Source organism: Dendrobates tinctorius, unplaced genomic scaffold (assembly GCF_039654945.1).
Source record: "Dendrobates tinctorius isolate UK_male_01 unplaced genomic scaffold, ASM3965494v1 ptg000135l, whole genome shotgun sequence".
In the NCBI taxonomy this organism is placed as follows: domain Eukaryota; kingdom Metazoa; phylum Chordata; class Amphibia; order Anura; family Dendrobatidae; genus Dendrobates; species Dendrobates tinctorius.
The window spans coordinates 9,184,833-9,204,566 of record NW_027361803.1 but is presented as its reverse complement, the minus strand read 5'-3'; the positions used below and the strand labels follow the sequence as shown (position 1 = coordinate 9,204,566).

The 19,734-nt window shown below is 46.0% G+C and overlaps 2 protein-coding genes across 3 annotated transcripts in view; both read right to left on the bottom strand.

Annotated features, from left to right (window-relative positions):
* Nucleotides 1-19,734, bottom strand: part of LOC141048421 (class I histocompatibility antigen, F10 alpha chain-like) — a 490,026-nt gene that overhangs the window by 328,140 nt on the left and 142,152 nt on the right. The window lies entirely within an intron of this gene.
* The window catches only part of LOC141048428 (class I histocompatibility antigen, F10 alpha chain-like), a 110,786-nt gene continuing 103,845 nt past the window's right edge, over nucleotides 12,794-19,734 (bottom strand). For both annotated transcript variants that reach the window (XM_073543988.1, XM_073543989.1), the window contains 2 exons: nucleotides 14,861-14,906; nucleotides 12,794-13,258 (listed from right to left, as the gene is read on the bottom strand). In XM_073543988.1, the coding sequence (XP_073400089.1) occupies nucleotides 14,863-14,906 (44 nt within the window). In that variant the 3' untranslated portion in view covers nucleotides 12,794-13,258; nucleotides 14,861-14,862. The remainder of the gene's footprint in view (nucleotides 13,259-14,860; nucleotides 14,907-19,734) is intronic.

Here is a 19,734-nt window from a genome sequence, read left to right as displayed (position 1 = left end):
TTCCCTGCAGGACCCAGAAGGACCCCGCAGCCATCTTGGGGCGGAGTGTCTCCATGGAGACCATCAGGACAACGCGATCAGATCGTGTTATCTTGATGGAAGCGCGTAATGAATGAGGGGATGCTCCTCTATGCCGCTGTCACTACTGACAGCGGCCTCAGATGGGTTAAATGCCTGCTGTCGGTGCTAGCACCGATCGTGGGCGTTGCTGCGGGGTGTCAGCTTTCACATACAGCTGACACCCGCACCCGATCGCCACGGTGCTCAGCGTGATGCCACGCGATGGGTGTGCCGAGCTAGTACTGTGTGGGGTTAAAGGGATTGTCAGGCCTCAGGCTACAAGCTGGAGGTCACTCTATGTGACTGCAGACTTGTGAATCCTCCCATCGCTCACACTGTGCACTATGAGGGCTCTCTGGTCCCAGGAGCAGTGGTCGCATGCCGACTAGAAGCCTCACCCAATGTCAGTGTATAGAGCGAGGCCAGAAACAGTCTAGTCGTAATGTGGACTGCAGTTTTCAAATAACACATAGTCATGTGCCCGCCGCTGCCGACACCAGAGAATCCTTGCAGCTCACATGACGCCCAATGTGAGAAATCTTGAGTGTGCACTCACATAAAGTGATTATAGACTTGTACCCTGAGTCCGGGCAACCCCTTTAATTTAATAAATAGAATAATTTTTCTAACACAACAAAACCTGACACCTGCGTTTTTCCAGCATTTCTTTCACCACCCATTACTTTTAATGGGTGAAAAACACTGAAAAAACACTGATAGAAGTGAAATGCTCTGTTGTGTTAAAAAAAAAACAAACAAGCAAAGCACAAAATACTGAGGACAAATAATAACAAGGTGTGCGCATGAGATGTCTGACAACTATTCTAGTATGTGCACACGTTGCAGATTAGCTGGCGGAATTTTCTGCAGAGAATCCGCATCTCTTGGCAGAAAACGCAGGGCAGAACGCTTGCGGATTTCATGCGGATGTCTTGCGGATTGTGCTGCGTTTTTGCTGTGCGGGTTTGTTAGGTGGTACTGGGAATGAATTGTGCTTTTGGAGGAGAGAGAATATTTGGCATAATGCGGAAAAAACACCGCTGCAAATTTGCGCAGATTCTTCTGCAGCATGTGCACAGCAATTCTTAATTTAACATTGAATTACATTGGCTGTGCACTGCACTGCGGATTTGATGCAATTCCGCGCGTCCAAAAATGCTGTGGATCCACATCAAAATCCGCAACGTGTGCACATAGCCTTAGACTTTGCAGGTACTGTGAAACGCAGCTGAAAATTTGCATTAAAAAAGCATAAAAAAAGCCTAGTGTGAACAAAGCCTTAACGTGCCGTTGTCTCACTCTCTATGTGCTCCTCACAGGTCTTTAGTTTGCATATATAGTAGGGTTGGGCTCCCCATGCATGTGTTGTGACGGTCACACAGCCGCGACACATGCAGATGTGGCACCGAACAGCTGATTATCGGGAGCGCTGCAAGTTACTGAGGCAGCTATTCGGTAAGCGCTTATCTGAAGCTATTCAATCAGTCCTAATATAGTCATGGCCGAAAGTGTTGGTGAAAGCAGGTTGCGGGATGCAGTGTGGACTGGCTTTCTCGCCTTCGCACGTGCGCTGTACTCACGGTCACGGAGCCTTGCTCTCCGGCTGTCACTGGGCACACAGCGCCTCGCTTTCTGGGAGCCTCGCTGCTAGCAGCGGGAGCCAATGGGAACAGTCCTTCGCAGTGCCAGTGCTCTAAGGACGGAGTACACTGCTCAGCCTCCCGCGCGCTGCTTGTCCCCGCCAAAACTGTCTGCCATCGTGCGCGCTTTCTCTTAGCCTCTCCTCCTGCCTCTCGGTCACTGGGAGTGTCTGCTGCAGTCCGTTGCAGCGCCGGCGGTTCGGATGCGGAGCGCGCTGCCCACCTTGCTGCTCGTACGCTGACGGCTGGGGAAGCCGACTAAAGACGCCCCCTCTTCCTGGGTCATGGTGCCTGTCCTGTCCCCTGTTCCTTCCCCTGGGAAACGGGACGCAGCCTCAACAGTTCCGTACCCGGCGCAGCACAGGTACCCGCAGCTCGGTCTTCCTCCTTACACTGGCACCCTTGAAATTGTTACAAAAAATGACGTACTTCTCCCAGAATGATTGCAAATACAAATATTTTGGGTTTTTTTATACACGTTTATTTCCTGTGTGTGTATTGGAACAACACAAAACAAAAACAGGAAAAAAAGGCAAATTGGACATCATTTCTCAAAAATCGGCCAATCCTGATCATCCTGGCAGTGGTTTGAACTGCTGGTACCATTAAAAATCTAATATCGTAGAAATCATATACAATGTGTGTGAACGATGCTGATCGTCTGTGGATCTACTTCATCCATAACTCAGTAATTCCCAACCATATTACTGAAGGGGAAATCCGAGAAATGTTTCTTCTCCTCGGACCTCTGATGCCATCGCTGTCGGAGGGGCCTGGTGTCGCGGTGGGTCTGGTATCCTATAATTCTTCTCCAGTGCTAATAATTCAGCTCAGATATATTCATCACCTGGAGAAGTCTGTGTGCAGGCTGTATGGAGTCTCCATATTGTAACGTGACCGGTCTTGTATTCTGGGAAATCCCTGATTAAGGCTGGAAGAAAGTGAAATACTCCCCAAACACTATGCTCACATCCCAGTAATCGTATACCGGTCACTACTGTAGCATGGGCTATTGTCTCCATAAGTCAGGGGTTGTCCAATGCTGGATAACCTCTTAAGTTCTAGTGTGCCCCTACATAAAATTAAAAACACACATTTACCTCCCGTACCGGCGCCTCTCCTGTGTTTTCAGAGCTGTGATTACTTGTTGACATAATGTCAAGTGGCCGCTGCAGTCGCTCAGCGACTAGTGATTGGCTGCAGCAGTCACTTGCCATTACAATGCCACAAAAACAGCGCTGACCTCATAGGCAGTAAGTATACAGTACATTATTATTGTGGGGAACAATAATAGATAGAAAGCGGTTGTACATTACTGGACCTCCCCTGTAAGTGGTTAGAGGGATGCAGTGCAGGATATTAGGGGTGATCAAGGAGATAGAAGTTCATATCCCTGATAATAAGTTAACAAAATGGAAAACAAAAACTCACATTTTCCCATTTAATTATAGAAATTTTTTTAAAAAAAGCCCCACATAATTGATATTGCCACATTAGTAATGACCCCGGTTACAAAAATTGTCCAATTACTGAACCTACATGGCGAGCGCAGTGAACAATACAGCAGTTTTTAGTTTACCGGCCTCCCCAAAACATGGAAGAAATACTGTGTAAAGACAAAAAAACATGGACCTTAAATTGGATTTCAATGTATTTTTTTCATATATTAAATAAAAACTAAGTTTATATCACCCCCACCCATTTCCAAACTGAACATAAATATTTGTTTAAAAAAAAAAAGAAAAATATGCATACTCAGTAATATTTCGTTCGTAAAAGTCTGATCATCTAATACAGTGGTCCCCAACCTTTTTTGCACCAGGGACCGGCTTCAAGCAAGACCATTCTGCCATGGCAGGGCAGGGATGGAGGTGTGACATGGGCGGGGCTTTGGTCATAAGGGGGCGGGGCTATGGACGTTGTTTAGCAGTGCATACTTATCATTTAATTATAACATTTATAATGTGACTCAACTCACCATAGGTTTTGAATGAGTGGGAGCACAGGGCTTGTTTCTCTGTTTCAGTGGGAGCACTGGGCTACTTCTACTGATGACCGTCACTGCTAATGATGATTGGAACCTACAAGGAAATGGAGCATTGAGCACTTAAGATTGTACTGGAGTTCTGTACATGCTGATTATTTTCTAATCATCAGAAAATGTATGTGTGGCTCCTCCTTCTTGTATGCATGGCTCCCCTGTCCCATCCTTGTATACATGGCTCCGCTCCCACTGTCCCATCCTGTATACATGGCTCCCCTGTCCCATCCTGTATACATGGCTCCCCTCCCACTCTCCCTCCCTTTCATATATGGCTCCGCTTCCACTCTCCCTTGTATATATGGCTCCGCTCCCACTCTCTCTCCCTTATATATGGCTCTCCTCCCACTCTCCCTCCCCTGTATATATGGCTCTGCTCCCACTCTCCCTCCCTTGTATATATGGCTCTCCTCCCACTCTCCCTCCCTTGTATATATGGCTCCGCTCCCACTCTCCCTCCCCTGTATATACGGCTCTGCTCCCACTCTCCCTCCCCTGTAAATACGGCTCCGCTCCCACTCTCCCTCCCCTGTATATACGGCTCCGCTCCCACTCTCCCTCCCTTGTATATATGGCTCCGCTCCCACTCTCCCTCCCTTGTATATATGGCTCCGCTCCCACTCTCCCTCCCCTGTATATATGGCTCCGCTCCCACTCTCCCTCCCTTGTATATATGGCTCCGCTCCCACTCTCCCTCCCCTGTATATACGGCTCCGCTCCCACTCTCCCTCCCCTGTATATACGGCTCCGCTCCCACTCTCCCTCCCCTGTATATACGGCTCCGCTCCCACTCTCCCTCCCTTATATATGGCTCCACTCCCACTCTCCCTCCCCTGTATATACGGCTCCACTCCCACTCTCCCTTATATATGGCTCCGCTCCCACTCTCCCTCCCTTTCATATATGGCTCTGCTTCCACTCTCCCTTGTATATATGGCTCCGCTCCCACTCTCCCTCCCTTTCATATATGGCTCCGCTTCCACTCTCCCTTGTATATATGGCTCTGCTCCCACTCTCCCTCACCTGTATATATGGCTCTGCTCCCACTCCCTCCCTTGTATATATGGCTCTCTTCCCACTCTCCCTCCCTTGTATATAGGGCTCCGCTCCCACTCTCCCTCCCCTGTATATATGGCTCTGCTCCGACTCTCCCTCCCTTGTATATATGGCTCTCCTCCCACTCTCCCTCCCCTGTATATATGGCTCCGCTCCCACTCTCCCTCCCCTGTATATACGGCTCCGCTCCCACTCTCCCTCCCCTGTAAATACGGCTCCGCTCCCACTCTCCCTCCCCTGTATATATGGCTCCGCTCCCACTCTCCCTCCCTTATATATATATGGCTCCGCTCCCACTCTCCCTCCCTTGTATATATGGCTCCGCTCCCACTCTCCCTCCCTTGTATATACGGCTCCGCTCCCACTCTCACTCCCCTGTATATACGGCTCCGCTCCCACTCTCCCTCCCCTGTATATACGGCTCCGCTCCCACTCTCACTCCCCTGTATATACGGCTCCGCTCCCACTCTCCCTCCCCTGTATATACGGCTCCGCTCCCACTCTCCCTCCCCTGTATATACGGCTCCGCTCCCAATCTCCCTCCCTTATATATGGCTCCGCTCCCTCTCTCCCTCCCCTGTATATATGGCTCCGCTCCCACTCTCCCTCCCCTGTATATACGGCTCCGCTCCCACTCTCCCTCCCCTGTATATACGGCTCCGCTCCCACTCTCCCTCCCCTGTATATATGGCTCCGCTCCCACTCTCCCTCATATATATATGGCTCCGCTCCCACTCTCCCTCCCTTGTATATATGGCTCCGCTCCCACTCTCCCTCCCTTGTATATACGGCTCCGCTCCCACTCTCCCTCCCCTGTATATACGGCTCCGCTCCCACTCTCCCTCCCCTGTGTATACGGCTCCGCTCCCACTCTCCCTCCCCTGTATATACGGCTCCGCTCCCACTCTCCCTCCCTTATATATGGCTCCGCTCCCTCTCTCCCTCCCCTGTATATACGGCTCCGCTCCCACTCTCCCTCCCCTGTATATGGCTCCGTTCCCACTCTCTCTCCCTTATATATATGGCTCCGCAACGGCCCGGTGCTGGGCCGCGGACCGGTGGTTGGGGACCCCTGAACTAATATATAAAGCTCAAGTGTGTGTATGTATGTATGTGTGTGTGTATGTCCGGGATTGGCATCCGCACCGTCGCAGCTACAGCCACAAAATTTGGCACAGTCACACGTCTGGACCCCGAGAGTGTCCTAAGCTATGTGGTGAGGTGAAATTTTAACCCCGCGCGTTCCAATTCACCAAACAATTTTGCCCCTATCTACATAATGGGGAAAAAGTGTGTATCAAGCCCTGCCCCTCATTATGATGTCATAATGGTTGCCATGGCGACGCTGATGTCATCATAGGTTGCATGCCCCGCCGCTCATTATGTCATAATGGTTGACTATGGGATGGAGGATGTGTGATGGGTATATGGGCACTGGACTATGGGATGGAGGAGATGTATGATGGGTATATGGGCACTGGACTATGGGATGGAGGAGATGTATGATGGGTATATGGGCACGGGACTATGGGATGGAGGATGTGTGATGGGTATATGGGCACTGGACTATGGGATGGAGGATATGTATGATGGGTATATGGGCACGGGACTATGGGATGGAGGATAATTATAATTTGCTATAGCTAACCAGTTAGTTACTATGCCCGGGCAGCGCCGGGCTCTTCAGCTAGTTCATTATAAAGTCAATTCCCCCACACGTTAATCTCTGTAAAGGAAAAAAAAAAATGAAACTTAGAATTGCCGCTTGTTCCTTTCACTACAACTTCCCCCAGAAATGCACAGTAGTAATTAGAACATTACAGTAATGGGGGCATAAAATGACAACAGTTTATTAAACCCAATAAAATCTGGAGAGAAAAAACCCGTCATTATCGCCACAATCCCACAGATCTGCAGAACAAGTTCCCGGCTCATCTTTATCCCACACTAAGCGAAGGAAAAATGAAATCCAAAACTACAACTCCCGTAAAAGTCCTGATACGACCGGACGGACGGAAGAATAATGTTATGTAAAAAGTAACGCGACTGCCCGGAAGGTGTTATATTTCTGGAGATAAACTCCCCAGTAAGTTTCTTGTCCCCAGTAGAATGAATTGCACTTTTCTAATATTCCGGAGTTTGCAGCTTTTTGTAATTATAATAACATGGGAAACATTGTATTATATTCCACAATAAAAGTAACGGAAAAAGACGACTGTGACATCGGTGTAAATGTCCTTTATTTATAGATTGGATGATGAGATCAGGAAATACTGTAAGATTCATTTATAATTATTCCCATTTTTATAGAAAAAAACAAACAAACAAAAGTCCTAGAGCAGAAAATCCGGGGATTATGTTTCCTTCTGATTTCTGTTATTGTGGATGATATTTCGTGGTGTTATATAATCTCTCGGGGCTGATTGCCTCACATTCATCAGGAGCCCTGTCATTAGCATAAAATTAGCATATTCTGATCCACAAACATTTTTCTTAATAGATCCTTGTTACTATCGCTCTCTCCACTTCTGGCAAATGATCAGCTGCTCCTAAAGGGAACCTGTCAGGACGATTTTACTGCTGAGTCTCGTGGTCCAGCTGTATAGATCCCAGTACAGCAATAAAGATGGCGCCTGTCTGGTAGTGATCCGATGTGTCAGCAACGAGAAACCCAGCTCTGAAGCCACCTGCAGATTAGTCTTGACGATCACTGGGTCCATGTCAGCGCAGTCACAGCGCTCGTCCACGCTGATCTGCAGGAGGCGTCAAGAGCTGGTGTTTGTGCATCGGGTCACTACAATACAGGAGTCATTATTATTGTTGCACTAGTGATATACAGTCGCACCACTAGTATCTGTATTAAACTCATCCCTAATGAGAAAATACAAAGCTGCACTCTGGATTGTTTAGAATGGTAAATCTAGAAAATTGGAACCGCATTACTGCCATAGAAAATAGGTAAGTGCTATATTATGTATATATTTTCCAAAATTCCATATATACATAATATAGCACTTACCTATTTTTTATGGCCGTAATGCAGTTCCAATTTTCTAGATTTACCATTATCCACAATCCAGAGTGCAGCTTTGTATTTTCTTAATTGTTGTGTTAGCTGGCTCCTGTTCAATCTAGTTGGGATGTGCTGCTCAGTTTTTCTGTTTGTATTAAACTCACATTCTCCGTATAATAACTCAACCCTGATCCTCCTTTTCCCTCTGGGATCACATGATGCTCACGACGTTATTTCCCTGATGAGCGATCAGTGCGGAGCTGATAATGGCAAGCGATCAGTGCGGAGCTGATAATGGTGAGCGATCAGTGCGGAGCTGATAATGGTGAGCGATCAGTGCGGAGCTGATAATGGCAAGCGATCAGTGCGGAGCTGATAATGGCGAGCGATCAGTGCGGAGCTGATAATGGCGAGCGATCAGTGCGGAGCTGATAATGGTGAGCGATCAGTGCGGAGCTGATAATGGGGAGCGATCAGTGCGGAGCTGATAATGGCAAGCGATCAGTGCGGAGCTGATAATGGCGAGCGATCAGTGCGGAGCTGATAATGGCGAGCGATCAGTGCGGAGCTGATAATGGTGAGCGATCAGTGCGGAGCTGATAATGGTGAGCGATCAGTGCGGAGCTGATAATGGTGAGCGATCAGTGCGGAGCTGATAATGGCGAGCGATCAGTGCGGAGCTGATAATGGTGAGCGATCAGTGCGGAGCTGATAATGGTGAGCGATCAGTGCGGAGCTGATAATGGCGAGCGATCAGTGCGGAGCTGATAATGGCGAGCGATCAGTGCGGAGCTGATAATGGTGAGCGATCAGTGCGGAGCTGATAATGGTGAGCGATCAGTGCGGAGCTGATAATGGTGAGCGATCAGTGCGGAGCTGATAATGGTGAGCGATCAGTGCGGAGCTGATAATGGTGAGCGATCAGTGCGGAGCTGATAATGGTGAGCGATCAGTGCGGAGCTGATAATGGTGAGCGATCAGTGCGGAGCTGATAATGGTGAGCGATCAGTGCGGAGCTGATAACGGCGAGTGCTCCGCAGCACCATGTAAGCAGGGCTGTGGAGTCGGAGTCGAGAAGTTGGAGTCAGAGTTGGTGTCATAGAAATTGAGGAGTTGGAGTATTGGCTTACTGACTCCACAGCTCTGTATCTACTGTAAGGTCACTTTAAACGTCCGTATGAAATCAGTACCGGTGTCACCATGTTTTGGATCAGTGTGTCAGCCATGTTTTTGCGGTACGGATAAAGAAAGAATGAAATGACAAACACGGGCATGTGAAGGAGACCTTACATGGGACCTGGAGAGTCAGGAGGAGGATGAAGGACAATGCTTTAACCCCTTCACCCCCAAGGGTGGTTTGCACGTTAATGACCGGGCCAATTTTTACAATTCTGACCACTGTCCCATAATGAGGTCATAACGCTGGAATGCTTCTATGGATCCCGGTGATTCTGACATTGTTTTCTCGTGACATATTGTACTTCATGATAGTGGTAAAATTTCATTCAAATAACTTGCGTTTATTTGTGAAAAAAACGGAAATTTGACGAAAATTTTGAAAAATTCGCAATTTTCCAACTTTGAACTTTTATGCCCTTAAATCACAGAGATACGGCACACAAAAAACTTGATAAGTAACATTTCCCACATGTTTACTTTACATCAGCACAATTTTGGAACCAAATTTTTTTTTTGTTAGGAAGTTATAAGGGTTAAAAATTGACCAGCGATTTCTCATTTTTGCAACACCATCTTATTTTTACGGACCACATCACATTTGAAGCCACTTTGAGGGGTCTATATGATAGAAAATACCCAAAAGTGACACCATTCTAAAAACTGCACCCCTTAAGGTGCTCAAAACCACATTCAAGAAGTTTATTAACCCTTTAGGTGCGTCACAGGAATTTTTTGAATATTTAAAAAAAAAAATGAACATCTAACTTTTTTTCACAAAAAAAATACTTCAGGTTCAATTTTTTTATTTTACCAAGGGTAACAGGAGAAATTGGACTGCAAAAGTTATTGTGCAATTTGTCCTGAGTACGCTGATACTTGATATGTGGGGGGGAACCACTGTTTCGGCGCATGGCAGAGCTCAGAAGGGAAGGAGCGCCGTTCGACTTTTTCAATGCAAAATTGGCTTGAATTCAGATCGGACGCCATATCACGTTTGCAGAGCCCCTGATGTACCTAAACAGTGGAAACCCCCCACAAGTGACCCCATTTTGGAAACTAGACCCCCCCCAAGGAACTTATCTAGATATGTGGAGAGAACTTTGAACCCACAAGGGCTTCACAGAAGTTTATAACGTACAGCGGTACAATGAAAAAAATCATATTTTTTCCACAAAAATGATCTTTTCACCCCCAATTTTTATTTTCCCAAGGGTAACAGGACCCTAAAAGTTATTGTGCAATTTGTCCTGAGTATGCTGATACCCCACATGTGGGGGTAAACCACTATTTGGGCGCATGGCAGAGCTCGGAAGGGAAGCAGCGCCATTTGACGTTTTTGGCTGGAATTGAGATGGGACACCATGTCGCGTTTGGAAAGCCCCTGATGTACCAAAACAGTAGAAACCCCCCACAAATGACACCATTTTGGAAACTAGACCCCCCCAAGGAACATATCTAGATGTGTGGTGAGCACTTTGAACCCCCCAGTGCTTCACAGAAGTTTATAACGCCCGGGCGTGAAAATAAAAAATTTGTATTTTTTTTCACAAACATGATCTTTTAGTCACCAATTTTTTTTATTTTCCCAAGGGTACCAGGAGAAATTGGACCCCAAAAGTTGTTGTCCAATTTGTCCTGAGAACGCTGATACCCCATATATGGGAGAAAACTACTGTATGGGCACATGTCGGGGCTCGAAAGGGAAGTAGTGATGTTTTGGAATGCAGACTTTGATGGAATGGTCTGCGGGTGTCATGTTGCCTTTGGAGAGCCCCTAATGTACCTAAACAGTGGAAACCCGCCACAAATGACCCCATTTTGGAAACTAGACCCCCTAAGGAACTTATCTAGATGTGTGGTGAGCACTTTGAACCCCCAAGGGCTTCACAGAAGTTTATAATGCCCGGGCCTGAAAATAAAAAAATTTTTTTTTTCCACAAAAATGATATTTTTGCCCCCAATTTTTTATTTTCAAAAGGGTAATAGGAGACATTGGACCCCAAAAGTTGTTTTGCAATTTGTCCTGAGTAGGCTGATACCCTACATGTGGGGGTAGAACACTGTTTGGACGCATGGCAGAGCTTGGAGGGGAAGGAGCACCATTTGACTTTTTCAACTCAGAATTGGCTGGAATTGAGATCAGATGCCATGTTGCATTTGGAGAGCCCCTGATGTGCCCAAACAGTGGAAACCCCCAATTCTAACTCCAACCCTAACGCCAACACACCCCTAACCCTAATCTCAGCATTAACCCTAGCCCTAACCCTAGCCCTAATGGGAAAATGGAAATAAATACATTTTCTTTTAATTTTATTATTTTTCCCTAACTAAGGGGGTGATAACGGGGGGTTTGATTTACTATTTATGGCGAGTTTTTATGTTTGGCAGCTGTCGCACGCTAAAAGACGTTTTTTTTTAAAAAAAATAGTTTTTGCATCACCACATATTGAGAGCTATCATTTTTCCTTATTTTAACCCACCGAGTCATGTGAGGTCTTATTTTTTGCGGGACGAGTTGACGTTTTTTTATTGGTACCATTTTCGGGCACGTGACATTTTTTGATCGCTTTTTATTCCGATTTTTGGGACGCTGAATGAACAAAACCAGCGTTTCATGAATTTCTTTTGGGGGGGTGCGTTTACACCGTTCCGCGTGCGGTAAAATTTATAAAGCGGTTTTATTCTTCGGGTCAGTACGGTTACAGCGATATGTCATTTATGTCTTTTTTTATGTTTTGTCGGTTTTATGCAATGAAAACTATTTTATATAAAAAATAATTATTTTTGTATCGCTTTATTCTGCGAGCTATAACTTTTTTATTTTTTCGCTGATGATGCTGTATGGCGGCTCGTTTTTTGCGGGACAAGATGACGTTTTCAGCGGTACCATGGATATTTATATGCATCTTTTTGATCGTGCGTTATTGCACTTTTTGTTTGGCGGTATGATAATAAATCATTATTTTTTGGTTAGTTTTTTATTTTTTAAGGGGTTCGCTAAAGGGGTTAACTAATGGGACAGTTTTATAGGGCAGGTCGTTACGGACGCGGCGATACCTAATATGTGTACTTTTATTGTTTGGTTTTTTTTTATTTCCAAAAAATGAATTTATTGGGGAATATTTTTTTTTTTTTTTTTAATTTGGCGATTTTTTAAAAATTATTTTAACACTTTTTTTTTTTTTTTTTTATTACATAGTCCCAGGTGGGACATCACTGTCCTATGACAGATCGCTGATCTGTCACATCACAGATCACTGTGACAGATCAGCAATCTGTCACAGGCAGTGCTGCAGACTTCCTCATGCCTGTGAGGAAGTCAGCTCCCTACAGGCCCCCGTCGCCATCTTGGATTCGGGGGCCTGTAGGGAAAGAGATCCCCGCAGCAGCGCTGCACATTGCGCTGCCGTGGGGGGCTCAGGGAAGCACGGAGGGAGCCCCCTCCCTGCCGATGCTTCCCTTTAACCCCCCCGGTACACCGTGATCATGTTTGATCGCGGTGTGCAAGGGGTTAACGTGTCAGGGGCGGTCCGTGACCGCCCCTGTCACATTGTGCCGGGTGTCAGCTATGATAATTAGCTGACACCCGGCCGCGATCAGCGGCGCTCACCACGTGGGCGCCGCTGATCGCGGTAGACGCACTATCCCGTCCATGGGCATAGGGGCCCGGGTCCCATGGACGGGATAGTACGTCTCATGTCAGAAAGGGGTTAATCTGTTACCAGCAGACATTTCCCAGTGTAACATGTAAGAACGTATAATGACCCCTCCGGTATAATACAACATTTGCTCTGTGCTCCGATGTCTCCTGTACTGATATTTAATCATATAAATAGAAAAATATCAATAAAATCAGAACAAAACTGAAGCTACAATAAAATGAAACCCAAATCCTCACAGAAAATGTTATAACGAATGTAAAAAGCATGAAATAAAGCGACATAATGTTATATGCAGCGATCCCGCCCCCAGTATAATGCGCCATTAATGAGAATAACTGTGTAAGAGACACAAATATGTAAAGACTTCACCCAAAAGCTTCCGAGAAAATGTGACCTCCATCACCAGGACCCAGCCGGAGGCCTCACAATTCTGCTTTGTGCTTGTTTTTTATGAGCGCTCATTTTATTTCGGGATTAGACTTAATAATAATCAGATTATTGCATACGGCCGGTTCCTGTACAATCACACACAATGAAGTAATGACAGAAAAAAGGGGAGATTCTTCGGTCCACAAGGATGGAGGCAGAAGACGTCTCTCGTCCGGCTCTGTAATGACAAAAAGTACAAACCGTTCCCATTAGAGGTCATTACACCGGTCTAATAATGTCCTTGCTCGGGTTTGGAAGTGCTCGGAGATTTAGTTTCTGTTGCCGCAGCTGCATGATTTGCGGCTACTTGACAGCCTGAATACATGTGGAGATTGACTGTTTGTTAGGGAATTCCCACATGTATTCAGGCTGTCAAGTAGCCGCAAATCATGCAGCTGCGGCAACAGAAACTAAATCTCTGAGCACTTCCAAAGCATACTCGCTCATCACTAGAGGTGACCCAACTTTTGAAAGACGCCTTGGCTTGGCAGTTGGGCTCACATATATTGGCCAATCTATGCGCTTAGTACCTTCTTTTTTACTGTATTTTTCATAGCAAATTCGCATATAAATGTTTCATTTGTACATTATATAGCGCTTTTTTCCTTTTTTTTACATTTGCTATGGCAGTAATGCAGTTTCAATGTTCTAGACTAATCATTCTTGGTAAATCATGGTGCAACCTTTATTGTTTTTCAAGTTATATGATTTTTTGGTTGACACCTGTTCACACTAGCTTTGCATGTGCTGGTCTTTTTCACTATTTGTATCAAACCCTTTTTGGACATTCCCACTCTCATCGGCCACAGTTTATTTTAAATAGCTGGTCTGTTCCTGCCCCATGAATTGTAGGCTTTTTGCCCAGGAGAGGTGACATATCAGAACAGGGACCCAACGTTTGAAGGACGCCTTGATGTGGTATTTGGGCTCACATATATTGGCCAATCTATGGGCTAAGTACCTTCTTTTTTACTGTATTTTTAATAGCAATTTTTCATATACACTATATAGCACTCTTTGACCCATTTTCTATGGCAGTAATGCAGTTTCAATGTTCTAGACTAATCATTCTTGGTAAATCATGGTGCTACCTTTATTGTTTTTCAACGCAACACTGACTGACAGCTTATGGCCCGTAGAAAGCTGAAAATCAGTGCTGTATGGAGGGGATAGACTAAGCTACTAAATATATAGGACTACAGAGCAGAAACTCATCACTGAGAAGACTAGCAAAGCTGCAGCAGATAAAACAGCGTGTTATCAAACTACAGCAAGAAGCCCAGTAAGTGACCCAGTTCTAGAATTAGGGTCTCTGCACCTACTTTATGCTGCTCTCAGATAAGACAGAAAATCCCAATGATAGATTCTTTATAAACTCGATAGAGAAGGGAAGAATTGAAGATTATTACTGACAGCCTCTCTCCCAGGCTGTAATAGAGAACCTTCTTCTGCACTAATTGTTTTTGCAATTTTTTATTCTTTTTCTTTCCTTTCTCCATTTTTAGTGTATGACCAGCTGTAAAGGAATCTGTCTGCTCCCCCAGTCTGCACCGTCCATGTACCGGGAATATACAGCATTTATATTCTCCTTCTTTAAGTGACGATCACATTAATGATCAATATATACTGTATATGGAAAAAGACGAATCTCACCTTTCTTCCTCGCAATCCCTTTACAATCCCTTCCCTCCTCCCCACTTTCCTCTTTCCCCCAGTAAGTTTCTCCTAATTCTCCCCTCATTGCACGGCGGCAGCATTTACAGAAGACATCACCACTCACCATTAGGCGTTGGCCGGATTATTGGAGTCGGAGGATGTGTCCGAAGCTGTGAAAATAGGAAATGATTTATAGCAAAATCTCAGTTTTATAAGATGTCACAGATGAAATGTGAGTAGAAGGTGGAGAAACACTGGAAACCTTCTCTTTACTGTTTTTTTTTGTTTTTCTTCATTCATGTGCAGCAGTTTTCAGTCTCCAGAAAATGTGTCTGGTTTTCTTTTTAGACAGCGATTAACACAGAATGGCGCCTGTGTCTGTCCTCATGGGGTGTAACTTGCTACATCAGGACGTACATACAGCTCTGGCAAAAATTAAGAGACCACTGCACAGATTTACAAAAATCAGCTTCTCTCCATATCTAACAGCCGTTCCATTCCATTGTCAGTTGAATTCCAACCAGAGTACACCTCATTCTACTTAATGAGCTTCTGATTAGGTGATCACCTGAACTAAATCTCATTTAACAAAGGAAAGTATAAAAAAGCCTGCTGTGGTGTTCACAATCCTTTTTTAATAGGACAAGCTGGATGGCAAAACAACTGCTAGTAATATCCCAAAAGTAATAGGAATGAAAAAATCGTAACTTTTAACCATGCCAAAGAGTTGAACAGTAAATTCTTGAGTGAGGAAAAGAAGGGCTCAATTCTGGCTTTACTAGCAGTGGGATACAGTGAGCGTCATGTTGCCTCCATCCTTACAAATTTCTAAGACGGCTGTCCATTACAACGAGGTCACGCAGCAGATATTGGGGACAACAAAGTTACAGACTGGTAGAGGGTGAAAACGACTCTCCACTGACCGGGATGACCGTCATCTTATTCAAATGTCACTCAGCAACCGCAGGATGACATCAAGTGACCTACAAAAGAAATGGCAGCTGGCATGAAGTCCATGGCAAGAACAGTTCGTAACAGGCTCCTAGAGGCAAGGCTCAAGTCATGTAAAACTAGATAAAAGCCTTTCATCAATGAGAAGCAAAGGAGAGCCAGGCTGAAGTTTGCCAAAGACCATAAGGATTGGACCATAGAGGACTGGAGTAAGGTAATCTTCTCTGATGAGTCTAATTTTTAGCTTTGCCCAACACCTGGCCATCTAATGGTTAGACGGAGACCTGGAGAGGTGTACAAGCCACAGTGTCTTGAACCCACTGTGAAATTTGGTGGAGGATCGGTGATAATCTGGGGATGCTTCAGTAAGGCTAGAATTGGGCAGGTTAATCTTTGTGAAGGACGTAAGAATCAAGCCGCATACAAGGTTATCCTGGAAAAACAGTTGATTCCTTCTGCTCAGGCAATGTTCTCCAACTCTGAGGACTGGTTTTCCCAGCAGGACAATGCGCCATGCCACACAGCTAGGTCAATCAATGTGTGGATGAAGGACCACCACATCAAATCCCTGTCATGGCCAGCCCAATCTCCAGACCTGAACCCCAATGAAAACCTCTGAAATGTAATCAAGAGGAAGCTGGATCGTCACAAGCCATCAAACAAAGAAGAACTGCTTCAATTTTTGTACCAGGAGTGGCATAAGGTCACCCAAAAGCAGTGTGAGAGACTGGTGGAAAGCAGCCAAGACGCATTAAAGATGTGATTAAAAATCATGGTTATTCCACAAAATATTGATTTCTGAACTCTTCCTGAGTTAAAACAGTAATATTGTTGTTTCTAAATGATTATGATCTTGTTTTCTTAGCATTATTTGAGGTCTGCAAGCACTCTGCATTTTTTGTTATTTTGAACATTTCTCATTTTCTCAAAATAAACACAAAATTTAGTGTTTGGAAATTCGGAGACATGTTGTCAGTAGTTTATAGAATAAAAGAGCAATTTACATTTTACTCAAAAATATAAAGAGAAAAATCAGACAAAATTAACATTTTGCAGTGGTCTCTTAATTTTTGCCAGAGCTGTATAAGTCACTGTGATGGCGCTGGGACAGAAGTTGTGTCCGTGCCGTCCGCAGCATATGAAGCTCTCACTGCATCTTCTGGGACCAGAGCGAGTGCAATCCCAGCACTTTATCTCCTTGTTCCACTTTAATAGAAATCTGCTACCAGGGTTTTGCCACCTAATCTGATAGCAGCATAAGACAGAGACCCTGATTCCAGCGCTGTGTCACTTAGGCCTCTTTCACACATCAGTTTTTTGCCTTCAGGCGCGATCCGGCTTTTTTTTGTAAAACCGGATCCGGCAAAATGCAATGCCGGATCCGGTTTTTCCCCATTGACTTGCATTAGCGCCGGATCGTGCCGGATGGCATTGCGTTTCATCCGTTTTTTGCCGGATCCGGCAACTTGTCTCATTCCGGCGTCTTGAAAAAACGTCTACTGTAACGTTTTTTGTCTCCGGCGAAAAAGCCGGAAGCGCCGGATCCGGCGCTTCCAGCTTTTTGCTACAATGAAAGTCTATGGGCGCCGGAATGCGCCGGATCCAGAAAAAGACGGATCCAGCCACCGGATCCGGTTTTTTTAAGTCTGCGCATGCTCAGATCCAATTGGCCAGCCTCCAGGAACAGAGACGGATCCAGCAAAAAAACTGATCCGTTTCTACAGTTCTCCAAAATTTATGCCGGATCCGTTTTTTCTAAAAAAAGCCGGATCCTGCCTGACGGCAAAAAACTGATGTGTGAAAGTAGCCTTACTGCGCTGCTTGCTGTAGTTTTGATAAAATCCCTCTTTTCTCAGATTATCACTAGCTCTGTATTACTCTGTATTGATTGGCAGCGTTTCATGTACCCTGTGCATAGGCAGAAAGTTGCCAATCAGTGGTGTGGGCAGAATTATATAAAGCTCAGCATGCAGAGAACTGCTAGATTTGCAACGTATAAAATAGTAATGTTATCGAAATGACAACATGCAGCCTGGTAAGTGGGAATCAGGGTCTCTGCCTATATTATGCTGCACTCAGATGGAATAGCAAAAACTTAATGACAGATTTCTTTTAAAGAGAGTCTGTCATCCACAAAATTCTAATTGACCCATTGATACATTCATATAGGAGATTTAGCCCCTATAAAATAAGACCCATGCTATAGATTTTACTTTTTTCATTTCATATAAATCTGTTTTACTAGATATGTAAATGAAGGGACCTCAGTGCACCACTGGTGTGGCCAAGAGCTCAGGACACCGTACTGTCCCCTCTATTACAATCCTCAGCCCTGCACGCACTGACACTGCAGGGGTGGAAAGCACACACAGTGTCAGTGTGCGCAACTGCGTTCTGATCCCTCTACTGCAGGGGTCCTCAAACAACGGCCTGCAGGCCACATGCAGCCCACCAAGGACTTTTATCCGGCCCCTGGGCCCAGCCAACATTTAACTGCAGTTCAATGCCAGCGGGCCCTGTAATCGCGGGCGGACGAGGTGCCGAGGAAAGGCGTTGCACAGCCCTCCGTATGCAGCACAGCACACACGGCCCGGCCTGATGACGTCACGCCGCCTGTGCCTGAAGAAGACGAGCGGGCGCCTCTTCAGAGCAGCCGGGGACATAGGTGAGTACTGTTTTTTTTTTTTTTTTTAACGCCGGGTCCTATTGGGGACATTTACCTGCCTATTGGGGACCTGTGCTACTGGGCACTGATCAGGCTGCATTGATGGGCACTGATCAGGCTGCATTGATGGCAGGCCCGGATTGGCAATATAACCAACCGGGCATTTTCCCGCTGGGCCGCTGTCACGTGGGCCGCGGGCGGCAGCGCCCAATCATCTGGCCGCTTGCCAGCTGCTGCGGCCACTGTTGCTCCTGCCGCCGGCCCTCTGCGGGCATGCGGTGATAGTTTCCAAGTTCCTCCCGCACTGCAGGGAGATAAGCCGCCACGCCCCAGAGCCGTGTGTATGAGGTGTACGGAGCGGTGCCGTGTGTGTGTACGAGGTGTACGGAGCGGAGCCGTGTGTGTACGAGGTGTACGGAGAGGAGCCGTGTGTACGAGGTGTACGGAGCGGCGCCGTGTGTGTACGAGGTGTACGGAGCGGAGCCGTGTGTATGAGGTGTACGGAGCGGTGCCGTGTGTGTGTACGAGGTGTACGGAGCGGAGCCGTGTGTGTGTACGGAGCGGAGCAGGATGTGTACGAGATGTACGGAGAGGAGCCACGCGTGTACGAGGTGGACAGAGTGGAGCCGTGTGTGTATGGAGTGGAGCCATATGTGTACGGGATGTACGGAGCGGAGCCAAGTGTGTACAAAGCATACAAAGCGGGCTTTTCCCACGGACACAGGAGTACACGGCGGAGCCCCGAGGAGCATTTTAAAACACACACATGACATTCCACCTGAAGTGATGTGCTGGAAGCTGACCGGAAATGAGAATTTCTTGAGGAGATTGTGACGGAACCAGGAATGCTTCAGATCCATCACCGTGTCCTCCTCCGACAGCGCAGACAGCAGGATCGCCTTGGAATCGGGGATGTCGGCCATGTGAGCGGATCATGATAGGTCCTGCACCGGGAGGCTCAGGTGGGCACTACAATGGGAGCCGGGCTGCTATAGTATCTTTGTAGAATCTTTCTTTATTTCTTTCTCTCTTTTTCTTTCTTTCTCTGTTCTTTCTTTGTCTCTCTCTGTTCTGTCTTTCCCTCATTTTCTTTCTCTCTGTTCTTTCTTTCTCTCTCTGTTCTTTCTTTCTCTGTTCTTTCTTTTTTCTCTCTCTGTTCTTTCTTCCCCTCTTTCTTTCTTTTTCTTTCCTCTCTTTCTCTCTGTTCTTTCTTTCTTTTCTTTACTTCTTTCTTTCTCTCTCTGTTCTTTCTCTGTCTCTCACTGTTCTTTCTTTCTTTCCCCTTTCTTTCTCGCTGTTTTCTTTTTTCTCTCTCTCTCTGTTTTCTCTCTTCCTTAGTGCCAGTCACAGTCAGTGTGATCAGCAGTGCTAAATGGGTGCGA